The 27,500-nt window shown below is 37.9% G+C and overlaps 2 protein-coding genes across 5 annotated transcripts in view; both read right to left on the bottom strand.

Moving 5' to 3' along the window:
- LOC125025451 (carbohydrate sulfotransferase 3-like) overlaps positions 1-7,892 on the bottom strand; it is a 15,526-nt gene extending 7,634 nt beyond the window's left edge. The window contains exons 1-2 of the mRNA XM_047613466.1: positions 7,857-7,892; positions 7,678-7,743 (exon numbers count right to left, since the gene is read on the bottom strand). Coding sequence (XP_047469422.1) covers positions 7,678-7,743; positions 7,857-7,860 — 70 coding nt within the window. The 5' untranslated portion in view covers positions 7,861-7,892. The remainder of the gene's footprint in view (positions 1-7,677; positions 7,744-7,856) is intronic.
- Positions 7,893-11,877: 3,985 nt separating this feature from the next.
- The window catches only part of LOC125027503 (transmembrane protein 183-like), a 31,512-nt gene continuing 15,889 nt past the window's right edge, over positions 11,878-27,500 (bottom strand). For 3 of the 4 annotated variants that reach the window (XM_047616585.1, XM_047616600.1, XM_047616592.1), the window contains 2 exons: positions 13,489-13,668; positions 11,878-12,033 (listed from right to left, as the gene is read on the bottom strand). In XM_047616585.1, coding sequence (XP_047472541.1) covers positions 11,959-12,033; positions 13,489-13,668 — 255 coding nt within the window. In that variant the 3' untranslated portion in view covers positions 11,878-11,958. Of the gene's footprint in view, positions 12,034-13,488; positions 13,669-19,531; positions 19,720-19,915; positions 19,993-27,500 lie in introns of those variants that run through there. The other variant, XR_007115031.1, reaches the window with a different exon arrangement.

The raw sequence follows: 27,500 nt of genomic DNA, 5'->3' as shown, positions 1-27,500 counted from the left end.
TTTATCATGTTTATATATAATCACCTGTGTATATATATGTATGTATATATATAATATAGTCATATATACATATATATTCATATATATATTATATTTATATATATATATACTATATATTCATATATATGTGTATGTGTGTGTGTGTGTGTGTGTGTGTGTGTTTGTGGAGTGCGTCTATTTATATATATTTATATGTATATATATGCATACATGTGTATGCATATAAATGGAGAGATAAGTAACAAAGCACGATGTTCTGTGGCTTTGAACGACGATGACATTATTGCCGTTATTATATTACACGAATAGATTATACTAGCTGCAGATTTTTGAGAGTTTATGTGGATATTTGTCGGTACATGCATCAGTGTCAGCACTGTTTACTGCCGTTCTTTGTTAAATCAACAGCTCTGTATATTAGCTTTTCATTTCTTTTATGATTTTCTAAAAGATATTAATCTCGGCAAAATCAATGCCGTGACTAAATTCCTTATCGAAGAAAGTGAAAGAAAGAAAATCAGCTGAACATAAGCGAACTGAAAAACAAATCGAAGAGATGCAAATCATTAATAAAATGATAGAATATGCTAATGAATAATTGAGACCGAATAGATATAAGTATGCGAATGACAGAGGAAGTTGGTCGATGAGAAATTAATTGCTTATTCTAGCGTTTGTACTTTTCGTAGCTTTCTTTTCTCAAAACAATTCTCCAAACGAAATAATGAAATGACACTAACAAAAATGGAAATTGATAAAATAGGAATCAAATAGCGAAAATGTGGATGGAAAATGAACCAATATATCTATGGCGTTTTCTGTTACCGCTCGTTCACGTGGTCCCAGCTCGACTTAAATGTATTCATATAACCCCGGGCAATTATCTACACGTCCTCTTTACCAGTTCAGGTAATTATTTTCTCTCGACTTGATCATTACCACTGACATATATATAAAGCGAGACATTTCAAAAGCAGAGTCAGTAAATCGGCACACGCTTCAAACTAGTGATTGTAGGTAATCGTCGATTTTGGCGCCAAATGCAATTATTTTTCTTTTTAGTGCTATATTTTTTTTCTCTTGACAGACTTTCTTTTAGGGTAAATTTATTCCTAATGTACCGGTGCCTATAAATAATGACGTTCCAAAGAAAGTTGCTCTTTCTCTCTCTTCAAAATAAAACCAGTCCTCTTGCACTGAAAGGTATTCTGGGCCTCGTTGACAATTGTGACCTTCGAGGCGGCATTTAAATGTGGTCGATAATGGGTCGCGGTTATTAGACGAAATTATGCCTATAGCCTCATTTGTGAATTAATTTGGGTAACTTTATTCAAGGATATCTTCTAGCTATATGTTAACGACAAGAATAATAATTATTACGATAACGATGACGATGGCGATAATAAGGATAGTAGTAAAATAGTAATAACAACAATATTATAGTAAAAAGTCATAATCACAACAATACTATGGCAGCAATACTCTTAATTATGATAATACCAATAATGTTAGTAGTAACAATAATAATAATAACAATAATAATAATACCAATAATAATAATAATAATAACAGTAATAATAATAATAATAATAATAATAACAATAATGTCATTGATTATGTTCTTATCAACACCAAGAATAATAACAACGATACCAATCAGCTGGAATACATACAAACTTCATAAAAAAAAAAAAATGATAAATTAGCAAATACTGTAAACGATAAATATTTAAATAATTCATCAGGTATTGAGCGTCAGGTGTTTAAATTCAGTCTGGTTTCTAGTCAGGGCACGGTATCTTTTATTTACTTCTTTTCATTCTGTTATAATTTCTCCCTCTTTTTTCTTTTGTGGCCCTCATTCTCTCTATCTCTCTCTCTCTCTCTCTCTCTCTCTCTCTCTCTCTCCCTCTCTCTCTCTCTCTCTCTCTCTTTCGCTGTTTTCTCTTTCACGCGCTCTTTTTCGCTTTCTCACTTTCCCTTTTCTTTCTGTATCGCTCCCACGTTCCTCTCTGCAAAATATGTTGATTAATGACCTTCTAAAGTTATGTGTCCATCTTGAGTAGTTTCCGGAATGCAGTGAAGATATGCATTATGCACGAATCTGGTGGGTGTATATATATGCTTGCATAAATAGATATATTTACGCGCAGATATATTTATACATTAGGTACCGTGTATCAATTCATCCATACATATCAGTCCATGTACAAGCTTATATCCATGGGTGCACCAACACACGCACACACACACACACACACACACACACACACACACACACATACACATACACACACACACAACACAACACACAAACACATACAACACAACACACACACACACACACAACACAACACACACACACATACAACACAACACACACACACACACACACACACACACACACACACACATGTGTACGAGTATGTAAGTAAGTATACGTGGGTGTGCGTGTGACGGTCCGGCTAGTGCAACAAACAGGTGTTTCTGTTTTCTAATTAGCACCTGTCCGCAGCCACGTCGCCTGGAACTCTCAGACGCTATGGCAACCACAAGTCACAACCCACTAAAACTCTGGCAATTTCCTGGCAACTTAGGATATGAATTCTACAAGGGTTAAGCCTAGAAATCTCGCAAAATATATTTGATTTCGTATCAGCAGAGTACCTTGTCCCATTTTCTTTCCTCCTACGAAAAATATGTGAAAGGATACTTATTAAACGATTGAAAATGAAAGAAAATAATGAAATAAATCACGGAAATCCAGATAAAAAATGTCCAAAACATTCAGGCAAGCTAGAATCCACATAAAAATCAGGAGAAAACTCGGCAGCTATAATTAACAAAGAAAATATGTTTACACGCACTTATAAACACACGCACCACAATATTCCTTTGTCCGTCGTCTGTTCAACAAACGTACACATTCGAGGCTTATTGGATCGTGTGTTTAGATCACGAACAACGGTCTAGGAGATGTGTTGTATGCTCCGGTATCCAAGGCAGGCTTCGAATATACTGAGAAGTTTTGGAAAACCATTTTATAGTTAATCTAAATAACCAACGATTCAACACTCCATCAGTAAAATCAAAGCAAACAACGGAATCCTGTGATGCAGCATTAACAAAATCCTGCAAACTTTTCCCACCACAGAGGCCACATCCCATATTCCTGTCCCCGCCCTGCACGCGGTCACTAGCTTCCTTTAAAAGTATTTTGACACATCATAATTCCCTGTTGACATATAAATAAAGTAATACAGTTATCAAAAAATATAAACATTGGCGCTTCTTTTTAGCCCATTTAAACCCTTCCTCTCGCTCAACGAGTTTATACTTACCAAAACACGAAGTTTTACAAGACACAGATACCAGTAACTCATAACCAATAACGCATATATCTTTTCATTCTAAAATGATTTTGACGCCAAGCTTTCTTTCGATCAGCCTCATGAAAAGACGCATTGAATCCACCACAAGAAAAAAAAAAAAAAAACCAGCGCTACACTAACCTAACATAGCAGCGGTTCGGAACATACTAGCGAAGGAGACCCCGAATGAACTGGCGTCTGAGTAGACCGCTCGCAGCATGGACATCTACGCGCGCACACACATACACACACACGCAAGAACATACGGGTACGTACACATACACAGACATACGGATACGTACATACACATAAACATACGGATACGTACATACACATAAACATACCGATACGTACACATACACAGACATGCGGATACGTACACTCACACACATATGAATACGTACATACACATACACATACGGATACGTACACATACACAGACATATGAATACGTACACACACATACATACGGATCCGCATACAGGTGGGCACGTACACACCTCTGCCAACCGTTATTTCATGGCTGTATGAATTGGAAATCAATGTCCAAGGACGCATATACCTTCTTGTAATATAGACACGCACAGTACATGTTTATAACGCTCAATAGGCCTTTGCATGGTAACCTTTAGGCCTGTAACATTCAGTTATTTTAGTAACAGGGTCGGGTTATGAATATCAAGCGAAACATACATATCTCATTTGTTTTTCATTTCCCACTTGGCTCCTAGGTAACAAGAGCTGCAAATTGTTAAATATCCTTAGCTTGCTTTATTTCTTCTAAGTAAGATCCAGTGAAAACACACACACATATATATGTATATATATATGTATATATATGTATATATATGTATATATATGTATATATATACACATATGCATGCATATAACACACATATATCTATCTATCTATCTCTATCTATCTATCTATATATACATATATATATATATTACATACATGCATGCACATTTATATATATATATATTTATACATATATACATATATATATACATATACATATATATATATATATATATATATATATTTATACATATATACATATATATATGCATATACATATATATATATATAAATATATATATATATATATATATATATATGTGTGTGTGTGTGTGTGTGTGTGTGTGTGTGTGTGTGTGTGTGTGTGCATGCATATATGTAATACACACACATACACACACACTGTAAGACCTACACCACCAGCCCACGCCATACATATAGAACTGTTACTTTATACATATATCTTATTACAGTAACATTACTTCCTACACACCAAAACCCTTTTCTCGACGCAACAACGGATGCAACATTCACAGGCCTTGATGTCACTCTGTTAACACAAACACATTCTCCCTCTTCTACTTCCCTGTACATTGCAACCCCCTTTTCAATTCCCCAAGCTGCACCGTTCTCTCCGTAATAAACTGCAGTTGATCGGGGAGTCTGCTACACCTTCACCGCCACCCAAGATTACCGCATCGTGTGTGTATTTATACACACGCAAACACACACACACACTTATATATATATATATATTTATTTATTTATATAGATTTATATATGTATATATATTTATTTATATAGATTTATATATGTATATATATGTATATATATATATATATATATATATATATATATATATATATATACCGCACACACGCAGGCACACACACACACACACACACACACACACACACACACACACACACACACACACATATATATATATATATTTAGCAAAGTAAACACAACGATTTTTTTAAAACCTAAAGGTGTAGATAATTAAAGAGCACCTGCATAGGTGCCGCAACGAAATGTAGAGGAATTACTTTAGATGAGACGCATACAGGCGCATAACCGCATCCCCCTTCGTTTCCACCTACGAGAGTCCCTCATGGTGAGCCGCCAAGCAGGGCCTCGGCCCATCTCTAGCTCCTCACGACAGGCCTGATCAATCTGGCCAAGCCACGACTTCCTAGGTCGTTTCACAGTCCTCCTCCACCCAGAGAGAATCTGTTGAGTAGGATCGTACTGTAGGAAGTGAACCAGGTGTCTGTATGGCCGGAGTTGGCGGTCTCGGATTGTGTAAGTAATGGACCTGTACCAGTCGCAAGGTTACACCAGTCTCACGGTGCAACCGTTGGTTGGACACATGGCCCTGCCATCTGTACCCCATGATCCAGCGCAAGGACCTATTACAAAAGGCATCAAGACAAGATTCCAAGGCACAGGATACCGTCCAGGTTTCACTACCATACAGTAAAACTGGTTATACCAAGGCCTTGAAGACACGTAGCTTAGGCCTTATGCATAGGTACCGGCATCTCCAAATATTTTTGTCGAGATAATTTATGGTCCCTGCTGCCAGGCCATTCGTTTACTGACTTTTTGGTCTAACAGCTCAGAGGCATGAACTACACTACCAAAGTATGTAAAGCTCTCTGTGACCTCAATGCCCTCGCCAACAGCACATATCTTCTAGAAGTCCCTGAAAGTCCTGGATCTTGGTCTTGGTGCAGGAAACCTCTAGAGCCACTTGGGTTTTCAGAGACTCAGATAGAATAGCAACATCGTCTGCAAAGTCGGTAATCTTAAAGTGTTGCTCCACAATGACTTTCATGTAAGTCCACGCAAATGTTGAAAAGTGTTGGTGCCACGCTCATACACACACAGACACACACACACACACACATATATATAGATACACACACACACACACATATATATATATACATACATATATATATATATATATATATACACACACACACACACATGTATGCATATGGATATGCATATACATACACACACACTTATACACACACGCATATATATGCTTTTATATATACACACACTCACACACATATATGTGTGTGTACATAGATACATATATATATATATGTACATACACACAAACACATATATATATGTACATACCGGTATCGTTATTAATATTCATGAAAAGGCAATTTGCATATTAGGGGGAAACGCTAATCCAGGGAAGGAACACCTGAACTTACGGGCTCATTCAGCCACTAATCGACATTTCACGAGTGGCACATATACCTTCATGGTAACTAATGGAATATATTTTTTCAAATGCAATGTGTATATATATGTATGTTATATATATATGTATATATATACATATATAAACATACACACACATATCTATATCTATCTAGCTATCTATATCTATACATATGTGTGTGAATGCATATATATTCATATATAAATATATATATACACACATATATATGCATATACGTACACACACACCACACACACATATATAAATATATAAATATATATGTACACATCATCATATTCGTGCCGTCACTAATTGGTGCCTTGCTGACATCATGCAGTTGACTGGGTCTCTCTGACTGGGATGGTTAACCAATGATCCTTCCCGCGGAGTAGTTGTACAGGTAATCATTGTTGGTGATTCTTAACTCACCATCATATCTCCGATAGACTCGCCCACTACTGTATCTAGGTTTGATTTACCCAAATTATGCAAATCCGCGAGAATGCACGCAAATCGCCCACATGCGAGTGTGTGCATAATACATACATACATACACACACACACACACACACACACATATATATATATATATATATATGTATATATATGTATATATACACATATATATGTATATGTATATACACACACTCACATATATGTGTATATATTTCGTGTGTGTATACTTGTGTGTGCTTGCTTGTGTGTAAGTGTGTGTTTTTTCAAAGTAATAATAACAATAATAGTAGTAGTAGTAGTAGTAGTAGTAGTAATATGATAACTGATGAATAAAGGGTAAAGCGAGCACTGAACCCAAAGCTTCAACTAGAGAAGGGAGAGAGCTAACCTGGGTAATTGGTCTTTCTCTCCAACCAACTCGACGACCCCGCGTGTTAAGTGTGACGTACGCGAGTCAGAATAATACAGCCAAATCAATCACTATCTGCGCCTCGTTCTTTGGCACTTTGTCACGCTGTCATAGGTTACCGAACGCGCGAAGTCGTTACTCATGGTGTCGAATCCTCGAATCTGCGAACTTTTTGTAATGTTAAATGATGAATTATCATGAAGCACCTTATTTGCATTACAAATTACACACGAAATACCATAGGATTCAGATTAAAGCCGAATATACATAATACTGAAAGTTCACTTGCTGACACATATGCCAACATATATGTAGCTACAGAGAAACATTAAATAAAATGTCTGTAACAGTTTGTGCATAGTACAGTTGCCTGAACTTAAAGGCCTACCTTGCGTACCCATTTCCGTTGGATAGCCGACGCGGCGCCTCAGCGTTTGTTCAATTCTCTTACTGCCTTCAGCTCGACAAGAAAAGAAAATCGGTACAAATAATTGAAACATTACCCCAAAAATATATGTATGGCAAATTATTTTTCACATACAAATGATTTGGATAATTCTACCATACACATATCAATCTCCTTGCTTGTTATGTGCAGTTCCCTGTAACATGTAACTGAAAAGACTGTTTAGTAAGCGAGAGGGAGGGAGAGAGCAAGCTAGGAATGTCAGAGTGAATACCCGTGAACATGTGTGTGTGTGTAATCACAGACACACACGCACACACATACACTCATGTATATATATATATATATATATATATATATATATATATATATATATATATATATATATATATATATATATATATATAAATATAATGTATATGTGTTGTATATATAATGTATATATATAATGAATATATATATATATATACACATATATACACATACATACATACATACACACATTTATAAACAGTCCGAGTAATCCTGATTCGATGAATCAGGTCGTTCAACTTGACTCAACGAGCCTTCCGGTTCGATCCAACTAACGAAGCGCCGTGGGTCCTCTTTGTGCGGTTTATAAGACAACGCTTATTGATGTTAGTCACTCGGCGTAATGGAGCAATTCTTCTTCTTACTTCTTACTGCCTTCTTACCCTGAACCTGATGTAAGATATTTGCCTCATGTTTTCCTCCTCCAAACCATGCAAGCATACACAGGAAAGCAAAAACTTACGACAGGCAAAATATTTAAGATAAGGGAGGAGCGAAAGCAAGGATTGCTCCGACAGAGTCCACACCAATAGTGGGAGAATTTAAAAATGGCAGAAACCTATACTTACCCATTTCCCTACCCCCGGAAAAGGAGAGGTTGAGTGTCTGCTCAACGAGAGGAGGGCGTGAGCAAAAAGTACAGCAGAGCCGATCGGGCACATCTTACATTCCTACATTGCTCGAACGGAAGTCAACTGCGCTGAAGACGATTCTTTTAAACTTTAATACTGGATTAACTTTCATGGCGCGTACAGAAGACGCTCTAAGACAGGCGCGGCATCATGCAAGGAGGGAGTTGGCGCCAATCCGGACGAGAATATCCGGTGAACTCTCTCTCCGGAATGAAGCAGACGGAATAGCCATCTTCACTATGTACATACACATTATCATGATACTTTTTTAAAGTGCAGTAATAGGGGAATGTATGAATGTGTATGTATTCCATATTACCCATCAGGTGAAACCTTTCTGGTGTTCTTATGACGAGACTTAAGGCATCATAGGGTTACCATAACAAGTGTAGGATGATGAACACAAAGCAATGAAGAAGAATGAAAAATGGAGAGGAAAAGGGAGAGGATGGAGACGAGGAGAAGGAAGTACTATAAATGGGGAGAAAGGGAAGTAGGAGGAGTGGGGGAGGAAGGGTAGAGGTGAGTAAGATGAGGGGGAGGAGGAGAGTCAGGAAGAAAGCAGAAGAAGAGGAAGAAAAGGAGGACAAGGATGATAATGAGGGAGAGGAGGAGGAAAAGGAAGGAAAATAGAAGGAGAGGGAGGATGAGGATGAGAAGTAAGAGGGAAGAGGAGGAAGAGGAAAAGGAAGAGGAAGAGAGGGAGGAAAAGGAAGTGGAAGAGGAGGAGGAAGAACAGGAGAAAGGAAGAAGAGGATGAGGATGAGAAAGAAGAGAAAAGGCGGGAGGGGGAGAAGGTAAAGGAGGAGGAGGAGGGAGAAGATCAGGAGAGGAAGAAGGAAGAGGGAGTGGGAGAGAGGAGAAGAATGAGGATGAGAAGCAGGAAGGAAAGGCATGAAGAGGAAGAGAAAGAGTATGGGGTTAAGGATGATGAAGAAGAGGAGTAGCTGGGGCTTGACAGATCTTGTAATGTGGTTCAGAATTTCATTATGATGAACCTGGTCTAAAGCACTAATTTAATTCACCCTCTGTCATTGCTACATCAACACTACAGTGTCAAGGAGTACTAAAAATTTAGTGTGCTAAGTAATGTCCTTTCTGGTAGGAACAGGGTCTGTGCACCTTGAAAAAAAGATTTACTTTGTTGCTTCTTAACAATGAGATCTGCCATCATATTTGTAAATACACTAGGTGTGACTTATGATATATTACTGTCAGTTGTGGGCAAACCACTACTCTTACATGATGAATAATGCCTGATGCCTGATGGTGTAGGGGAAGTGGTACCATTTGTTTAAATTACAGCTGGCAGTAGGAGCAATATGGTCATGTGGTATTTTTTCCTGAAAGCAATACTTCTGTAAGGTATAAAAATGGCACAAGATAATATACAAAACATGAAATGAAACAAAAAAATTACCATGGGAGTTTTAATCACAATATTCTTTCACAAAGTACTCATTCTGATTTCCTAGTTAGCTACTTTTTTATAATCAACCATATGTGTACATATTCACAAAAGTTTTAGCAATAACAAAATCTGACAACAGTCACGTACCTATGGTATTGCCACCATTTCTAATCCTGTCACAGGGACGAAATAGTAATTGCACTGTACTATGCTATCATGGCAACATTTTAATGCATGAGAATTGTCTTGCAATATTTCATCTATACAGCAAAATGTACCACTTAACAATATCCTTAAAATATAACTTCACAACTGCCAACAGTACCTTTAGCAAGACTGGCTAAGATTATAATGTCGGTATCATTACTGGCATTGAAAAAGTACCAGCAGTTTTGCATACTTTGAATGTTGATGCTGAATATTGTACAGAGTTGTACTGGCAGTGATATTAACTAAGTAGTCATTCACCTTCTTGACTCCACAAGTTCATAGTCAGCAAGGAGTCAGTTACTATCTTAGTTGTTTACCCTTTTCCTTGATTTTTAATTATACAATTTTTATTGCTAATATCATAGTATCTAAAAAATAAAAAATCCTGAAGACTCAAGGAATGGGGAAATTTAGTGAGTCATGCAGACTCTTTGGTGGCTGAGCACTTATGGAGCCATCTGCGTGTGAAAAAAATTCACAAGTCAAAACTACAGGGGTCATTATGTGCTCTTGTTGGCAGTAGGTTAAGATAAAAGATATAGGCCTAGATGGGATCTAACCAGTCACAGGCACAAAACTGTCAAATTCACTTTTATCATGATTTATGGCACATTTTTTTAGCTTAACTGAGAAAAAGACTATTCAAAGTTTAAACCTATAATTTTAGCTTTTGCATATCAGGGAACTATACTAAACTGTAATCAAATTAAGATGCAAAAAAATTAGTTAATGGCAATGAATTCACAGGCTGATTTAAATATGAATTGAATAAAGATTGTTTTTTTTTATTTCATTTTGTAAAAATCAGATTTTTCCAAACCAGCAGTACACTTTTAAAAATCAGCCTTTTACAAATGTATCCAAGTAAAGTATACTGTATGGACTAACTAAACACAGGAAGTCAACCATACTCAACTAACAACTGACTGGAAGATGTGACATGGATAATTTAGACTGGGCCTAAGGCATTTATGGCACTAGCTTATAGATGTAACAGAAATATTTTACTGGTTTTGAGCCTGATATTTTTATGGAACTTTCATTTTGGTTTATCCAATTTTTAAATCTTTATATCTTTATATCATGATTAATTGCAAAACTCCTGGTGATAGTCTATTAACCCTGATTGTGAATCACAGATAGATGTACATTAGCATAGGTTTAGTTAGATAAGGTTGGGCATAGGTTCGATTAGGTTAAGATTCCAATTGAGTCAAGTGCTTGTGCAATATGAAGCCAAGAATAAACAGAATCAGATGACGTATACCTATGAACCATTAACATTTTGACCACAATAGTCACAATTCTAAACTATTAATCATGAAGTGTTAGGTGACTATAGTTCCTGGTCTTAGAGAAACTTATTTGGGTGAACTAACTGAACTTTGATGTTCAGTGTATTTAAATCTTTTCTTCTCCTTGTCATAGCAATGATTTATAAATACACTGTTTCTTTACAATTACCAGACTAATAATATTTCATAATTCAATTAAACTTTTCTTTGACATTTGGAATATTTTAATGTTCATGTAAGATAAAAAAGGCTAGCAAAGTTTTTAAATACAATGTATCTGATAATCCATGTCAAAGGTAAAGGAAAGAATAAAAAAAGATGATAACAATGCATACAATTTATTATGCAGATCATGGAAGACATATAAATGATATGAAAAAAATGATGTAACAATAATATAATTTTATCTCCCACATTTCCAATACTGGGGGTGCCACCAAGGGTATACACGTACATCACGCACGGGCTCTAGCATGACCTGGAAAAAAAAAAATATATATTTAAATGAGAACTTAGGTGTTTGGGACAAGAGTGAAAAGTTATTTCTATTATCCCTATGGACTGGTTCTCAAATTTCTTGACACTGTTATCCCTAGCAGTATTGTGATAGATCACCATTACCTCTATCCCATTCCTCTTCAGTTAAGTTAAAAAAAAATATTGCAATGCTTAATTTCCAACGAACTTTTTATGTTCCAAATTGCTTTCACTCATATAATAAAGAATTTAAACACTATTCCTTTCACAAAAAATAATTCAAAGCAATATTCCTTTTATTACAGACTGGAATGAAAGAATTATTTCTTATGTTTTCAATAGAAAATAGACAATACAATTATAGTTGCATTATTAATGGGACACATGGGAATGGTTGTCCTTTAATAAAACATCACTGAGGGGGTCTGTTGAGGACAATGCACACTGTATATCAGCAGCTGCATCTTTCAGCTGGTTCCTCCCTTTGGATTTAATATGAAATAAAACCAAAAAACAAGTTCTGGCAAAAGGGTTGAGCATCGTGAGAGCTCTCTGAGAGAGAATGGGACATTCCTTCTCCAGTTTGGCTCATTCTAATAATGATTATCCAATTCCAGGGTTTCTTCCATTCTTAACCTGTTCTATACGTGATGCTGGTTTTGACGTCATGGAGCGCCAGGGGAATATACTGTGATGCCAACATTGGCGTCATAAATCATAAATCATAAATTTTATTTTAGTTGCTGCTGAGTGATCCCCGTATTTTATTCGGGCTCTATTTTTTAGACTCCGTATATTGCCCTAGAAATTCTATAGATCCACCCATCAATCCTCTTCCCACCAATCACGTGAATTTGTCAGACAATGCCCACCCTCTTCCCAAAATGAGAGGGAGAGAGGGAGAGAGTAAGTGATGGAGAAAGTGAGAGAGAAAGTGAGAGAGAGAGTAAGTGAGAGAGAGAGTAAGTGAGAGAGAGAGTAGGTGAGAGAGAGAGTAAGTGAGAGAGAGAGTAAGTGAGAGAGAGAGTAAGTGAGAGAGAGAGTAAGTGAGAGAGAGAGTAAGTGAGAGAGAGAGTAAGTGAGAGAGAGAGTAAGTGAGAGAGAGAGTAAGTGAGAGAGAGAGTAAGTGAGAGAGAGAGTAAGTGAGAGAGAGAGTAAGTGAGAGAGAGAGTAAGTGAGAGAGAGAGTAAGTGAGAGAGAGAGTAAGTGAGAGAGAGAGTGAGAGTGAGAGAGAGAGAGAGAGTGAGAGAGAGAGTGAGAGAGAGAGAGAGAGAGAGAGTGAGAGAGAGAGAGAGAGAGAGAGAGAGAGAGAGAGAGAGAGAGAGAGAGAGAGAGAGAGAGAGAGAGAGAGAGAGAGAGAGAGAGAGAGAGAGAGAGAGAGAGATATTAAGCAACACCCTTGAAAAGACTAAAGTAAAAAAAAAAAAACAAGTAATTATAATGTCACAAGACACACCTCTTTGTAGGGAACCTGATACTTCCGTGACTTGGCCGATGCTGTGCTGGGGAGGAGGTGAGCTGGAGCAAGTGAAAGGTGTAAACGGTGGGAGCGCAGGTCAGCTGACACCCCAAGACCGGCATGGTGGAGGAATTCGCCCATCACCATGGGGACGGCACATATGCAGCTTGTGATGGCCTGAAAATGCATCCTAGGTGAGGATTTCTCTCGGTCTAGTAAATGATTCTGCTTGGGGTTTGGGTTTATGGGAAAAAAGATAAGATGAAGAAAAAAAGAAAAAAAGAAAGAAAGAGACAGAGAAAAAGAAAAAGAAGAAGCAGAAGTAGTAAAAGAAAGAATGAATGGAAGAAATAAAATAAAATAAAATAAAATAAAATAAAATAAAATAAAATAAAAAAGCACCATTTTCCCCATACTTTTTATCCATTCTGCGATTTATTTAATGTCTGCTATCTGTACTGACACGTCTATGAGGAATATGAAGATAAACACAATGCAAACTCTCACTTACTCACTCACTCTTTCTCTCTTTGACTGGTTCAAGGAGGTATGTGGGTTACAAAGGCCCTAGTGATGGAGATAGGTGTATTGGGGTGTATCATGAGAATTCTCACTTGACCACATGATGCCAGGGAAAGTTAATAAAGAGTGGGGAAAATGCTGTGCTCATTTTCTTTATTTTTGTGAAATGTCTCTGCATACAGATGGCTCTGCTAGTGCTTAGCCACAAAGGAGACAATTAGTAGGCCTTGTGACCTTACGTAATTTCACCATTCCTTGAATTGGTGGGGAAAAATGTATTTTTTACTAATGCTATGAATATCGATGGTGTTATTTTCATTAAAGAAATTATAATCACTACAATGTTATAAACCTTAGTAACAGCAAAGTAACATAAAATATTTTTATAAATCAAGGAAAAGAGTAAATGGGCGAGACAGGCAATACTTGTAATTGGCTCAATGGTGACTTAGTGTAAGTGTAACCATCTATGTTTAAAAACGATGAAACAAGTAAACAGTGGGCATGGCATGTACATAAATGCCATGCCCATTGGTATTGGGCTAATACTAACTATGTTTATTCACTTGTAAGACAGTTTGGAACACTGGCAAGAGGTGCCTATATAATATGCTTATGGAGACAAAGGGGTTCAAGGGAATCAAATAATGGAAGTTGTTTTTATAGGATATAGCCAGAGGAAACTTGCCAAATAGTGTGAGAATTACTTCCTCACACTCTACCTTCCACTGCCAGCAAAAAGAACATGGTGAATATAGTCCCCCAGTCTGAATGTGAGAAGTCCAACAGTGTGTCTTTGGAATTATGGGTTAAAAAATGTGCATTGGAAATGATTGAAAACTTGTGATCAAATCCAAGAGACTCAAAGTAAAACACTCGCTCAGACAGGGAAGAACACGCTATCATTTTGGTCAATGGTTACAAAGCAAAATTAAATGCGACAGAGATCAAAGGTCATGTAGCACTACAGAAGTGCATAGAAGTGAAAGGATAAAGGGGCAGGGGTGAGTTAATGATTAAATGTACTACATATCCAAAGTAGTGCAGCAGTTTAGGATAGTATGGTACTGACAAAGGGTAAAGAGGAGTGAGGACAGAGTGGGTAAGTAAATGGGTTTAAGCAGGAATTAGCAAAAAGGGGAAAAGGGAGGGAGGTTAAGGGTGATTAAATTAAGTGGAAGCTATGAATGGCTCTCAGAAAGGAAAATGAGTTGCCAAAGGAAAAAGTGGGATTCTGCAAAGATGTCCATGGGGTAAGTCAGGAATTAAGAAAAGGAGAAGAGCAATTAGATCAAAGAGCTATTATAAATGGGTGTAGGAGAAGTAAGAGGGGAAGAACCTTGGGGATGAGACTAGGGATCAGGGGCAGGAGGTGAGGTATCAGGAGGAATGTCAGTAGGGGGAGGATCCAGGGGAGGGCACTCATGACAGAAGGGAGTCATGTGTATATTCAGGAGGGAGTGGAAAGGATAATGGAGAAGGGGAGAATGGGGTGTGTTGGGAGGGACTAGGAAAAGGGGTATAGAGGAAACATGAGTAGGAGGAGGATGGACATTGGCAGTCACTTTGAATATAAAGGGAATGGGAGCAGTGAAATCGTAGGTTGGATGAGGGATAGGCATGTTTGTTTTGGGACATGATTAGGAAGTTGTGAATGTACTCAAGAGTTTCCGGAAGGGATTTGGTTGGGGAAGTCTGAGAAATGAAGGTTTTCTTATAAGAGGATGAAGAGGACTTAGATATCTAAGGAGCAGACAAAGAGGTAGGTGTAGGAGAGGATGTGGTGGAACATTGGGGGGTAGAGTGAGAAGGAGATGGGGTAGGCAAAGGGGAAGAAGTATAGATTGGAGTACCTGGATTTAGAATATCTGGGATAGAGAGGGGGTATGAGTGGGAATGTAAGGAGTAGGGGAAAGAGATACTGAGGGAGATGAAGAAACATCTTGAGAGGAAGGTGTTGGGTCAGATTGAAAGACAGCACTGGAGTAGGGAGCAAGAAAAAAAAAAAAACTCAGCAGCATGCTTCCTGTCTGGCCTTGTATTAGGAGAGACCAAGTTTAAATCTGAGAACTTACACCTCAAGCTTGTAGGTAGGACAGCCACTATAAAATGCATGATGGAAGCCACCACGATACACAGCAGTGAGTGACTGTGCAGAGCAGTTTGAATGATCACGACCAGGCTGGCACATTGAGGGCAGACGGGCTATGAAGTGACAATGTGTGGCAGGGTGGCCAAGGTGTCAACCTTTCTGACATTGACTGGGGAGGGGTTGGTCAGACTGGGCAGGCCTCTTTGCCAATATAAACATCATGGGGAGGTAATGTAATTTTGGCAATAGTAGCAGAGGACTTATGGAGGCTTCTAGGGGAATAGTGTAACATTGTATTGATACTGCATCAAGGCAGGTGAGTAAGCTATTTCCAGTTTGACCAGGCCTTATTGTAGACAGGGCAATCTATCGGGGAGATAGAGACAGTTCCAGTACAAGTATTAAGGGAGGGACGAGGCTGGGCAGAAAGATGTTTGCCAGCAAAGTCAGTATGGGTAGATAATGCTTGAGCTTGGGACTCTGGTGTAGCTGAAGAAAGATTTGGACAGCTGCAGAAGTAAATGTTCCTTACTTGTTTATGGAGACATTATTGGAAGAAGAGGGTATTGTTAAAGTAAGGGGCTGAAGGGGGATGGAAAATAGTAATTAGGGAGGAGGAGGTAAAAAAGGAAAAAGACTGGGGAGGATCAGATGTAGTGAAGCCTCCTTATCTATACAATTGTTTATGCCATGAATGTAGAGAATGGGATAAATTTATGTTTCTGCATTTCTAACTTTCCCTGCAAGTAGCTGAGCCTGCACACATCCTGGCCCATGTTTGGATAAAGTGCTGGGAGTTTCCATTGTAAGTGGGTTAACTAAGTCTTCTTTTCTGTCATAAATAATCCTGCTGCCAAGAAGTTTCTCTACTTCTGTTGATGTGGGTGGGAGCTATTGTACATGTACAGCAGTAGGTTACATGTATTTTCATCAAACTCATGACTACTTTGCTGCAGATTCTATTCTAGCTGTACACCAATGACATGACTATAAAAAGGAAATCCTTTGCTTTTTCAAACCTTCCTGGGATCATGATAACATTTTGGGGGACAGAATCCTAGGAAAGAAACCCTGGTAGAATGCTTTTCAATTTTAAGAGTGCAACATTGAAACTATTGTGACTGAGCCACTCTGTAAGCATCTGAATCTACTGTTGGGCTTGTATTGAGTATGTGTCTACATTATGGTAATTTAAAGATACAGTGATGTTGTACACTTTTGAGATATGCGTGTCTTGGGGTGTATTAGTACATCATGCATGTACAGACTAAAAAGGGTTCTTTGTGATGTCCTGCTGTTATTGTATATTAAGACTATTTTGCTGTAATGTACTCTGTAAACCAACATTTAGTAGTGCTACATAAAGAAGTGTTCTGCTTCTTGTTTGTGAGTGGGGGGTCAATGTCTATACTAATTTCTAATGTACTGAGACTCTGTGGGATTCTGTTTTCATTGTGTTTAGTCTGCATGTGAATTGTTGTGGAGAGTTTGATCTGTAGCTGTGCTATGTGGTTGATAGTGGAGTGTGTGGTGTGGTGTCACATGATGAGGCATCGACTGACTGTGGTCTCGTTGGTAATTGTGGTTAATGTTTGATGGGTATGTTGGCTTGTTCCTTTTTGGTGGGGATGTGTTTGTGAGAAGTGCTGAGTGCTTGATATGTGTGCTGTATGCATACTAAGCTTTATGGTGTTTTCCAGAGTATAGTTGAACTTGTGGAGAGACTGAAAGATTCAATTAAGTTTGTTAATTTTTAGCTTTAATTTTCATATATCCTCTTCAGTATATAAGTGTTTCCATAAATATATATCTATGTAAATAGTGAGGGACAGAAAAAATAAACTCTCATTATCACAAACCTTATTTTATGTAATAAGAGACTATATAGTTATGTACAAAGCTGATACTCCCATAGCTTCTGAACTTCCCTTTTGTGTGTCATACTTCATGACAGTCACACTGGCAGAGCCCTAAAATGTGAGTAGCTGATATGAGGAGACTGATCACATGAGCAAGAGTAAAGGTTCACATCAGCAGCAAAAGAGCACCACAGCACAATGTTTTGGTGATGAAATTGCATAGCAGGCAAATCATTTATGAGCTAAATATTGCCTTTTATACAACACACTAGCCAATCATAGCATTACACATCCTGTTCTCCCTCAGGCAATGTCCCATATAAAGAACAGCATGAAATGTAATGCATGCATCATCATAACTTGATATAAATGACCCGTCCCCTGGAGCTGCACCCAAACTGGCCATGATGTGAATGACCCATCATCTGGAGCTGACCATGTCAGCCCCATGTCATCTAGAGGCTAAGGGTTAATAAAACCAGAATAAAACTATACAAAACTAGATTGCACTTGCTTTGTTAATAAATCCAACAATTCTCTTACTCCAAATTTGTCTACTGAAAGAAAAATACATTCCAAGTTTTACAAATAATTAAGATCTGCGCATGCCCCTCACATCTTGTGTGTTCCCAATAAGGGAGTCAGCTACCAGCCTGAGCTGACTTAAGTTAATGGGTAGCCAGCAGCCTTACTACTACCATTATTATTATTATTAGGCCTATTATTCAATAATAACTATTATTCCAATGCAGACTGCTGCCTTCTATGCCATACTAGACCATGCCTTGTGTACCGTGTGCAGTTAGCAGCTCAGGGGAAATATTTGAAGCACTGGAAACCTATTAACTCCTTTGTTCTAGAATTTTGCCAGCAATATATGATATTTTAGGTGATTGAGGCTAAAAAGTGACCTTAAGCCCTACCTTATGGGGCTGAAACTTCTCAAGCCCTGTAGTCTGGGCAAAAACAAAAAGAAACAGTTGTTTAGCATACACATCCAGGCATGCGATGGCACATAAATAAATGCCACCCACTGATGAGAAGTTTGCATTATGACTAATGCTACCATTATTGTTACTATTTCTGTCCAAACAATAACCCACAATATACTGGTGTTAAATTTGAAAACTGCCCAGCCTTATTTTATATGTTGAATCTGATTTGACATAATTGTGCACAAGCAATCAGAAAACAATGGGATGTTTTTCCCCTATTTTTCATTGTGTATGAACACGTGTCCACAAATTTCAATATGATACCATCTGGCAAGCTTCCTCCTGCCACATCTGCAATGCCATTCCCATGCCCTCTTTCTCCTTGTAGTTTCTCCTCTCCCTGAACCATTCCTGCAACTGTATTTCCTGCCTCTTTTTAGTTGTGAATGGAATATATTATTAAATAGCAATTCTAGTATTGTACAGTATATTTCAAGTAAATAAACCATCCATCATTTCCTTTCCCCCATTGTCTCATGAAAGATTGCACTATTACATATACACTCACCTTCTGGTACCTTTTTGTTTGTTCACTATCTATACATGATAATTGCAAGATCATTGTAGCTTACATGGTAAGAGTGATTGGAATTCTTCCTAGGTTGTGCTGCCTAGCTTTGCGTGGTCATGTGTAACTGGCAGTGTGACGATCCGAGCATTCAGGCTTCATCCATAGTTGGGGATGAATACGTGATGTGTAGTACCACATCACCAGAAAACATAACAGCTCATTTTGTGAACAGAGGGTAACTGATGAAGACTGTAAATGTAAATGAGTGAAACACTAAATCAATCCCCCCCAAATTGTATTGTAACTCATTCCAATAGTTAGTTTCCAATACACCATATATATTGCATGTAGCTTCAGCAGTAATTATGGGACATGATTGAAAATGGGGAAGCACGCAGAGCTGGGCTGCATAGCCTAAGAGGAATTTCAATCATTGCACACTTACCATGTAAGTTACAATAATCTTGCAATTCTTCCATGGGTGTCTGCCCAACAGTGTGACGTTACCTGATTTCACCTTTCCTTGAATTGGTGGAAAAAATGTATTTTTTACTAGTGCTATGAATATCGATGGTATTTTATTATAAACATTATAATTACTATAATGTTATAAACATTACTAACAGTAAAATAGGATAACGTAAAATACTTTTGTAAAACAAAGAAAAGGGTAAACGGGCAAGACAAGCAGTACTCGTAATTGGCTCATTAGTGACTTAGTACAACTGTAGCCATCTATGTGTAAAAACATTTAAACAAGTAAACTCACAGTGGCCATAGCATACACGTACACGTCATGCCCGTCGGCATTGGATTAATGATCAAAGGTTAAGACAAATAAATGTGCTAGATATCAACGGCCATATAGCACAACGATAAAGTACTTTGGCAAAAAGGATAAAAATGAGCTAATGATTAGGATAAGTGGACAGAAGGGGATGAAGACGAGAAGGATATGGAAAGGGCGAGAAGGAAAGACTATGAAAATTTGTTGAGGCGAGGGCTGAGATCCAAGGTAGGGGCCCCTGTCTCCGTCTCCTAAGCCCCCCAACGACAATGAGTAAGGGATTGGGAGTGAATTGGGGCACAACTAGATGCAGGTCCAAAAGGTTTCCTGGTTATCAGTTTTGTCTGGTCTGATCTGATTTGACATTTACTTGTCAATTGTACATAAGTTCTGGTTGCTTCAACAATCCATAATTTTTTTGTCCAACATAAATCCAGTGAAACCATTTCCTGTAAATGATGCCTGATATTAGATTTTTTTCACTGGACCTCCAATTTTAAGAATGATTTCCTTTTGAGTAAGCAACATCTTCCTGATGTCAAATCAACGGTGTGAAACCTTTGGTCTTGATAAGATCATTGGCAGAGCTGAAACTTTCTTGGATAAGGCTGATAGTGACAAACTGTCATTGTTTTCACAAGCTTTGAACAAAATTAAGTCAGGATCCCATGTGATGCCATATTTAGATAATTTAGAATGCTGTTTAGTTGAGGCAAACACACTACCTCATTTTAACCCTTGTGGTGGGTTTATCTTCTATGGCGGAGTCCCACCATGGTATTTATTTCACGCTTGGGTGGTGTGGGAGAAAGGCACTTCGACATTGGCTTCCAGTAGTTGAGACATAGATATTAAGTATTCGGAAGAGGTCAGCAATGACATCTTGTAATGAAGTAATTTGTAGCTCTTTACAGTATACTTAAAGCTATTAATCTGTGTATCATTGTTTAACGGTAAACGAAAAAGAGGACTTTCATCTTTTTCGTGTTTTTTTTCAGAAAGGATAAAAATGGCTGGACAATAGGTAATCGTATCATTTTACTAGTGTCATAGTGTATTCTATAAACATTTGTAAGCTTGCTGTTCTTAGAACATCATGTTGGGAATAAAAAAAGGAGTAAAGCATATGCATGTATTAAAAAAAAGAAAAGAAAAAAAAAAAGTGAATTTTGCATCAATACTTCTCTTTATTGTGATAATCTTTGAAACAGCCGAAGAGACAGAGGAGCACTTTACAAACGTGGTACTGCACTTTAGTCCTCTTTCTTTTGCCATATGTGTAGCACACATAGCAGCACTTGTATTTCTTTCCCATGATCTCTCTTTTTAAATGAGAGTTTCTGCCTAGTAGCCTTAGAGCCAAATTAGTTACCGCTGGAGGTCCTCAGCCACTATATTTCTGAGGACAAGGCAAATAATTACCTCTTGCATGAATATCAGCTGCTGCCCAATTTTGTCACCTATCATCTTGAACAACAGAAGGGCATTGTTCATTGTCATACCAAAAAGGTAAATGAAGACCATTTTGTACCATTTCAGGCTTCTCCTGACTGAAGGGTATGAAAAAGCCAGCTAGTCTCCAATGTTCACATCCTTCATTCCTTCACTGTAGTCAATAACACCTTGGGAGTTTGATGACCAGCTCCCCCTTGTGGTTCTGCCTATCCATCTCTACTTGTTTACCAATGTAAAGTAGAGAATGTGGATGGCTTTTTTATCCATCCACTTCAGACACAGCATGCTGGTGGAAGTACTCCTTGTCTCCATTGAATTCTGTGCCATCTTCTCAGGGAAGTCATTTGGCATCCACTTCTTGTTCGATTGCACTGTACCAGAGGCATTCATCTTCCTCCCCTGGAACCAGTGAAACAAGGTAGGGGAGGTGTAACAGTTATAAATGTATTATGTGCATCCCTTATCCAGAACGTCCGCTGACTTCAGGTTGGCGACTACCTTATGTGCTGGTACCTCATCCTTATCCTGGCCTGTATAAAAATGGAAGGCACATGTGTGGCCACAGGTGGGGCCTGTTGACACACTTAGCTTGTAAATCTTTAGGCCAAACCAGCCCTCTTCATCAAATTGTAAGTGACGCACTGTAGGCAACCTCTAAATTTCCATAAAATCTTATCCACTGCTATCCTCTGTAGTGGAATATATACCTCCTTGAACTGATGTTCTAGTAGCTTAACAATGCAGGTGAGCTTCCACAGCCTGTTCTGCTTGTCCTGGACACTGTTGTTGGCAAAATGGAAGTATGTGGAAATCTGGTGATAATGATCTTGACCTCTGACCAGTGCTGGACCAGATGTGGCTTTGGGGAGATGCCCGTTATCAGATGTATGGTGATCTATACTTGGAATTTGGGAAGTGTTAGGGGCATCTATCTATGCTCATGGCCTTTTTTAAACTCTGAGTGATATTCAGAATCTCTTCTGTGAAAACAACTTCAAGAATTCATGAGGCATATTTGATGCCATACTTCCTGGGCACATTTTCCATCTAGTGCCACTTGAACCCACGATTACCTAGCAAATTCTGGACACAAACACAGTCTGCATATTCTGATAGTGGCTCATTAGAGTCAATATTGATGTAGATGGACAAAATAAAATTTGTCATTGGACGAATCAGGGTTCTGCGATCTACTTAAATGCAGTGTTTGTCTTGACTGATTTTGACATTGGAATTTAATAGAAAACCTAAGAATTCACTTTCTGATTTCTCCAAATTAATTGTGAAACCTAACTGATCCAATGTGGAGGTAATGTACTTCACTTCTACCAATTTATCCTTAGAATTTGCCATCCCAAGGCAATCATCTGTGTAAATTGTTGTCAAAATGCCTTAGGCCTGAAAATATGTCTTGGTGATGAACAAAACCCCTGAGGTAAACAAGTAAATTGCCATAATTCTCCACTCCATGTAGATTTGAACCATGAACAATGCTTCTTGCATAATGGGACTGAAAAATATGCATGTTTTAAGTCAATGGACACAAAGAAACAAAAGTAAAATGTCTTAAAGTCTCCATCTTGAAATGAAGGAATTCTACATACTCACTGAATTGTCCAAGATTAAGTATGATCCTTCTTCAGCCAAGGAAAAATAATTGAATAAAAGCTTGACAAAATAATTCCAAATTAAAAAAATTATCCATGGCTGTATCTATGGCTTGTTTGTCATTATTAGATAAATGTAATGATGAAGGAATACATCTCTGAGACTGGAGGTCTTTCAAAGAAAATAAATTCTTTCCCTGAACTGTATCATATATCCATGGATCACAGAATAATTCTCCCACAGCTGAAAGGAATACTTAATCTTTCCTCCCTGAAAATTCTCAGGTGTGTTAACCAACCTTAAATCACTTTGGACAAATATCAACTTAAACCTTGATACTGTGTAATCATGATAAAAAAAACATGCTTATAAGGTGTATCATTTTGTATCATAGTGACCTCGACCTCTGACACCTCTGCTTCTAGAGGCAGAGGTTGATAAGCTTTTGATTCTCCTTAAACTGTTTAATAATGTCAACAATATTAACCCAATGCTGCCGGGGAAAATAAAGATAAAATATGGAGGAAATGCTGTGCTCATTTTCTATATTTTTTGTGAAATGTCTCTTTGTGGCTAGTGCTTAGCCACAAAGGAGTCAATTAGTAGACCTTGTGACCTTATGTGATTTGAATTGGCAGGAAAAATGTATTTTTTAATGGTGCTATGAATATCAATGGTGTTATTTTTATTCTAAACATTATAATTACTACAATGTTATAAACATTAGTAACAGCAAAATAAGATAACGTAAATTGTTTTTCGTAAATCAAAGAAAAGGGTAAACGGGCGAGACAGGCAATACTCGTAACTGGCTTATTGGTGACATAGTGCAAGTGTAGCTGTCTATGTGTAAAACAATCAAACAAGTAACTCACAGTGGGCATAGCACGTATGTACACGTCATGCCCGTTGGCTTTGGGTTAATTAAAAAAAACTTAGCACCCATCACGTTCTTATCTTTAACGTTTGGAGTGACTTAGCTTTATATTTATCAGTAATGACATTTCTTCTCATTAGATTTAAATAATTGATAACTGGCAACAGCATGCAACATGTCATAAATGTTCTCAGTTATGACAGGGTCTTGTGAATTAGTATATCTATCCAGGAATCTAATTAATGGAATGAGTCCCTTACCTAATAAAGAATTTGTCTGCACTAACTTGCTCTCCATCCTAAAGCTCTGATGGACAAATCTTGAAAGATAATTAGAATTTGATTCTGGAACCTTGAAATCCTTAATATTTGATGGAATATTCCACTGCTCTTGCTTTCTTATCATCAGGAACCATATGTAAATAAGACAATGTCTTTGGCTAAATCTTCAGTAACATCATGGCCACTAGCTTCACTACCTCAAAAGTTGCTCCTAATTTATTGCCAATTGGCTTGAAGGTAACCTGAGAACTTTAGAAAACTGTGTCCAACACTTACTTGAGATATAATTTGTGAAGGCATAATTGGATATTGTCATGATACCACATTATCTGAACCATGAACTAAGTCCTGAGAAAAAACAGGACAGTTGTCACTTTGTGCAACATCATCATCATCATCCCTGTCAACTTTGTTATCCTCTCCTTCACAACTCTCATCTGATTCCTGTAGCCTTGTGCTCACCTTCTCTCTTTTCAGAGCTTCCATTAAGGCTGGCAGAATTTTCATAACTACAGACCTGCTGAAATTATCATCAGGTACTTAGATTTTGGTGACTGCTAACTACTCACATCTCCGTCATAATCATGTGAAGTCCATAATTTCTTCTAGTGGATGGGCTTCACCATTGCTGAACCTAGAGGAGGATTGCTTCACAACATTTGACATCTAACCCTGTTTTATATGGTGACCCCAGTTTTGGCATCATGAAGCGCCTGTGGATTATACTGTAGTGCCAACGTTGGCATCATAAATCCATTTTGTTTTAGTGGCTGCCGAGTGATCCCTATATTCTGTTCTACCCTCTATTTTTTAAACTCCGTATGCTGCCCTAGATATTCTATTGCTCCACCCACCATCCCTCTTCCCACCAATCACGTAAATCAGCTAGACTATGCGCTACCTTCTACCCAAAGTGAGAAACTATCATTGGCAGAGTCTACATCACAGTTTCCCTCTCTGTGGTCCTACTCTTGTCCTCCATATCCCCCTATGCTTTCCTTCACCCCTTACCCTTCCACCAGCGATGGGAAAGAGAGAAAGTTTACCTTAGTTTACCATGAAATGAACTTGAAGTTTCATTGAATAATTCCTTTCAAATTACTGTGTGTGTGTGTGAGAGAGAGGAAGAAACTGTATTAGATAAAAATGACTCTCAGGACTACACACTCAAAGTTACCGCTTGCTGGGTGAGTCCTCCGTACATGAGCACTGCCCATCTTTTAAACCATTCAAAGCAAAACAGTTAACCTCTTAGATCCGGTTGTGTCACGGCAATCACATGACCATAAATCCAGGCAGTAGGCTTCTGTGAGCGGCTGCTCTGTTGGGTGGCAGCTTGTAGGCTGGCTGTGCATGAACACGTGTGGTGACAAGACTCCATGCTTCCTATTTGCAATGTTATTTTCTCTTTTTACAAATTACCATTTTTAGCTTTTTTGCCATTTGATTTGCATTATCCAGATGATTATTGACTATTTTCTTTGCTCAGACTCCATATCATCTCTCTAGGTAGTCTACAACTTGTAATAAAAATAAAAATACATAGCATTTTGTTATTTGCGTCATTTAAATCTTTTTTTTTAAATATTAAATTTTCTGTAATAAAATGTGCGTCACTGGTCATGATGCTAGGAATATGATGCAGAGCATTGAAATGCCGTCCTCCATGAAACCAGCTCTCTTCCCGTCAAGGCTCACTACATTCCACACTTGTACATTGATGAGAATAATGCAAAATCACCAAATGAGTCTTATCAACTTTCCAAGAGGTTTGTGCATTCATGGTGAGTTTTTCCCGTCACCCTGGGCTACAGCCACTAAGGCTTGATTTTGATAAGATTGTCAGTTACTTGCATCTTGCTCCTTGTCACTAGTTTCATGTAAAGAGGCCGTAATTTTTCCTGGTAGATAGGCCTCATCATCGCCAAACCATGAGGAGGATTGCTTCCAAACATGTTAATACAATCCTCCAGTTAGGAGAAATCAACCTCTAGGAAAGAGACAATTACCGACATGACAAGACCTCACGGCTTTTTGACAACTAATTTCACACAAGGAAATATATGCTGGGCAAGGCATATAAAAAGATGACATGAGAGTAATAATAAATATAACAATTTAAAAACAAACATATACCAACCAGTACAAGGATTTTATAAAGTTCACAAAACATAGGCAACCCCATGGTAGCCTTGTCTTAACTACCTTGAAGGTAAGAACCAGCCCAGGAACCATCCACATTATTGCAGTAAATTGTCCATGTGTATTTTGTAGTGCATATAATGCAAATATCACCAATGCTACGTCCCCTGTAATAGGCCACCCCAGATTTCCACCATGTTGGCAGACAAAACAAACAACACTGCTAATGCTATCTGGTGGCCGCAAAACAAGTAAAACTACAACATCTGAACACTGGAAATGCTGAGTGCTTGGATCGTCACACCATCAGTCATGCATGATGTCACACAACTGGGCAGACAGCCAAATGACCAAGGCAAATATTTTTTGGGATGTGACCCATAAGTTCAGAAATACTAGATTAAATCTGTCTTTATGTCTGAAAATGAAGGTATCATAAACAACTCTAACATTGACACTAAAGCATTAATAATTTTTTTAACTACAAAATTCAGCTGAAAATGGTATGAGTGAGAACATGAAGTGAATTAATAGAATTTTGATTTTTTTAAAGACAATTCTGAGAATTCTGACAGACTATTTGGAACTCCCTAAAAGAAATGCTGAATGCTGCAGTTGCTCTTGTCTACAAATGAATGCTTTATGTTGCAGGTAATGAGGTAACCCCTAAACACAACAATCTCTCAGCAGAGCAAGGCTTGGAGAGAGAGAGAGAGAGAGAGAGAGAGAGAGAGAGAGAGAGAGAGAGAGAGTGAGTGGAGAGAGAAAGAAGGATTTGCCTAAGGAAACAGAATGTTGATGTTATCAGAGATTCCAGTGCAATTTCCAAATTTCGAATTTCTTATGTTGCAATGACAAATATTATCATATCACTTACCAG

The sequence above is a fragment of the Penaeus chinensis genome, chromosome 1 (assembly GCF_019202785.1).
Source record: "Penaeus chinensis breed Huanghai No. 1 chromosome 1, ASM1920278v2, whole genome shotgun sequence".
In the NCBI taxonomy this organism is placed as follows: Eukaryota; Metazoa; Arthropoda; class Malacostraca; order Decapoda; family Penaeidae; genus Penaeus; species Penaeus chinensis.
This window is presented reverse-complemented; position numbering and strand designations above follow the sequence as displayed.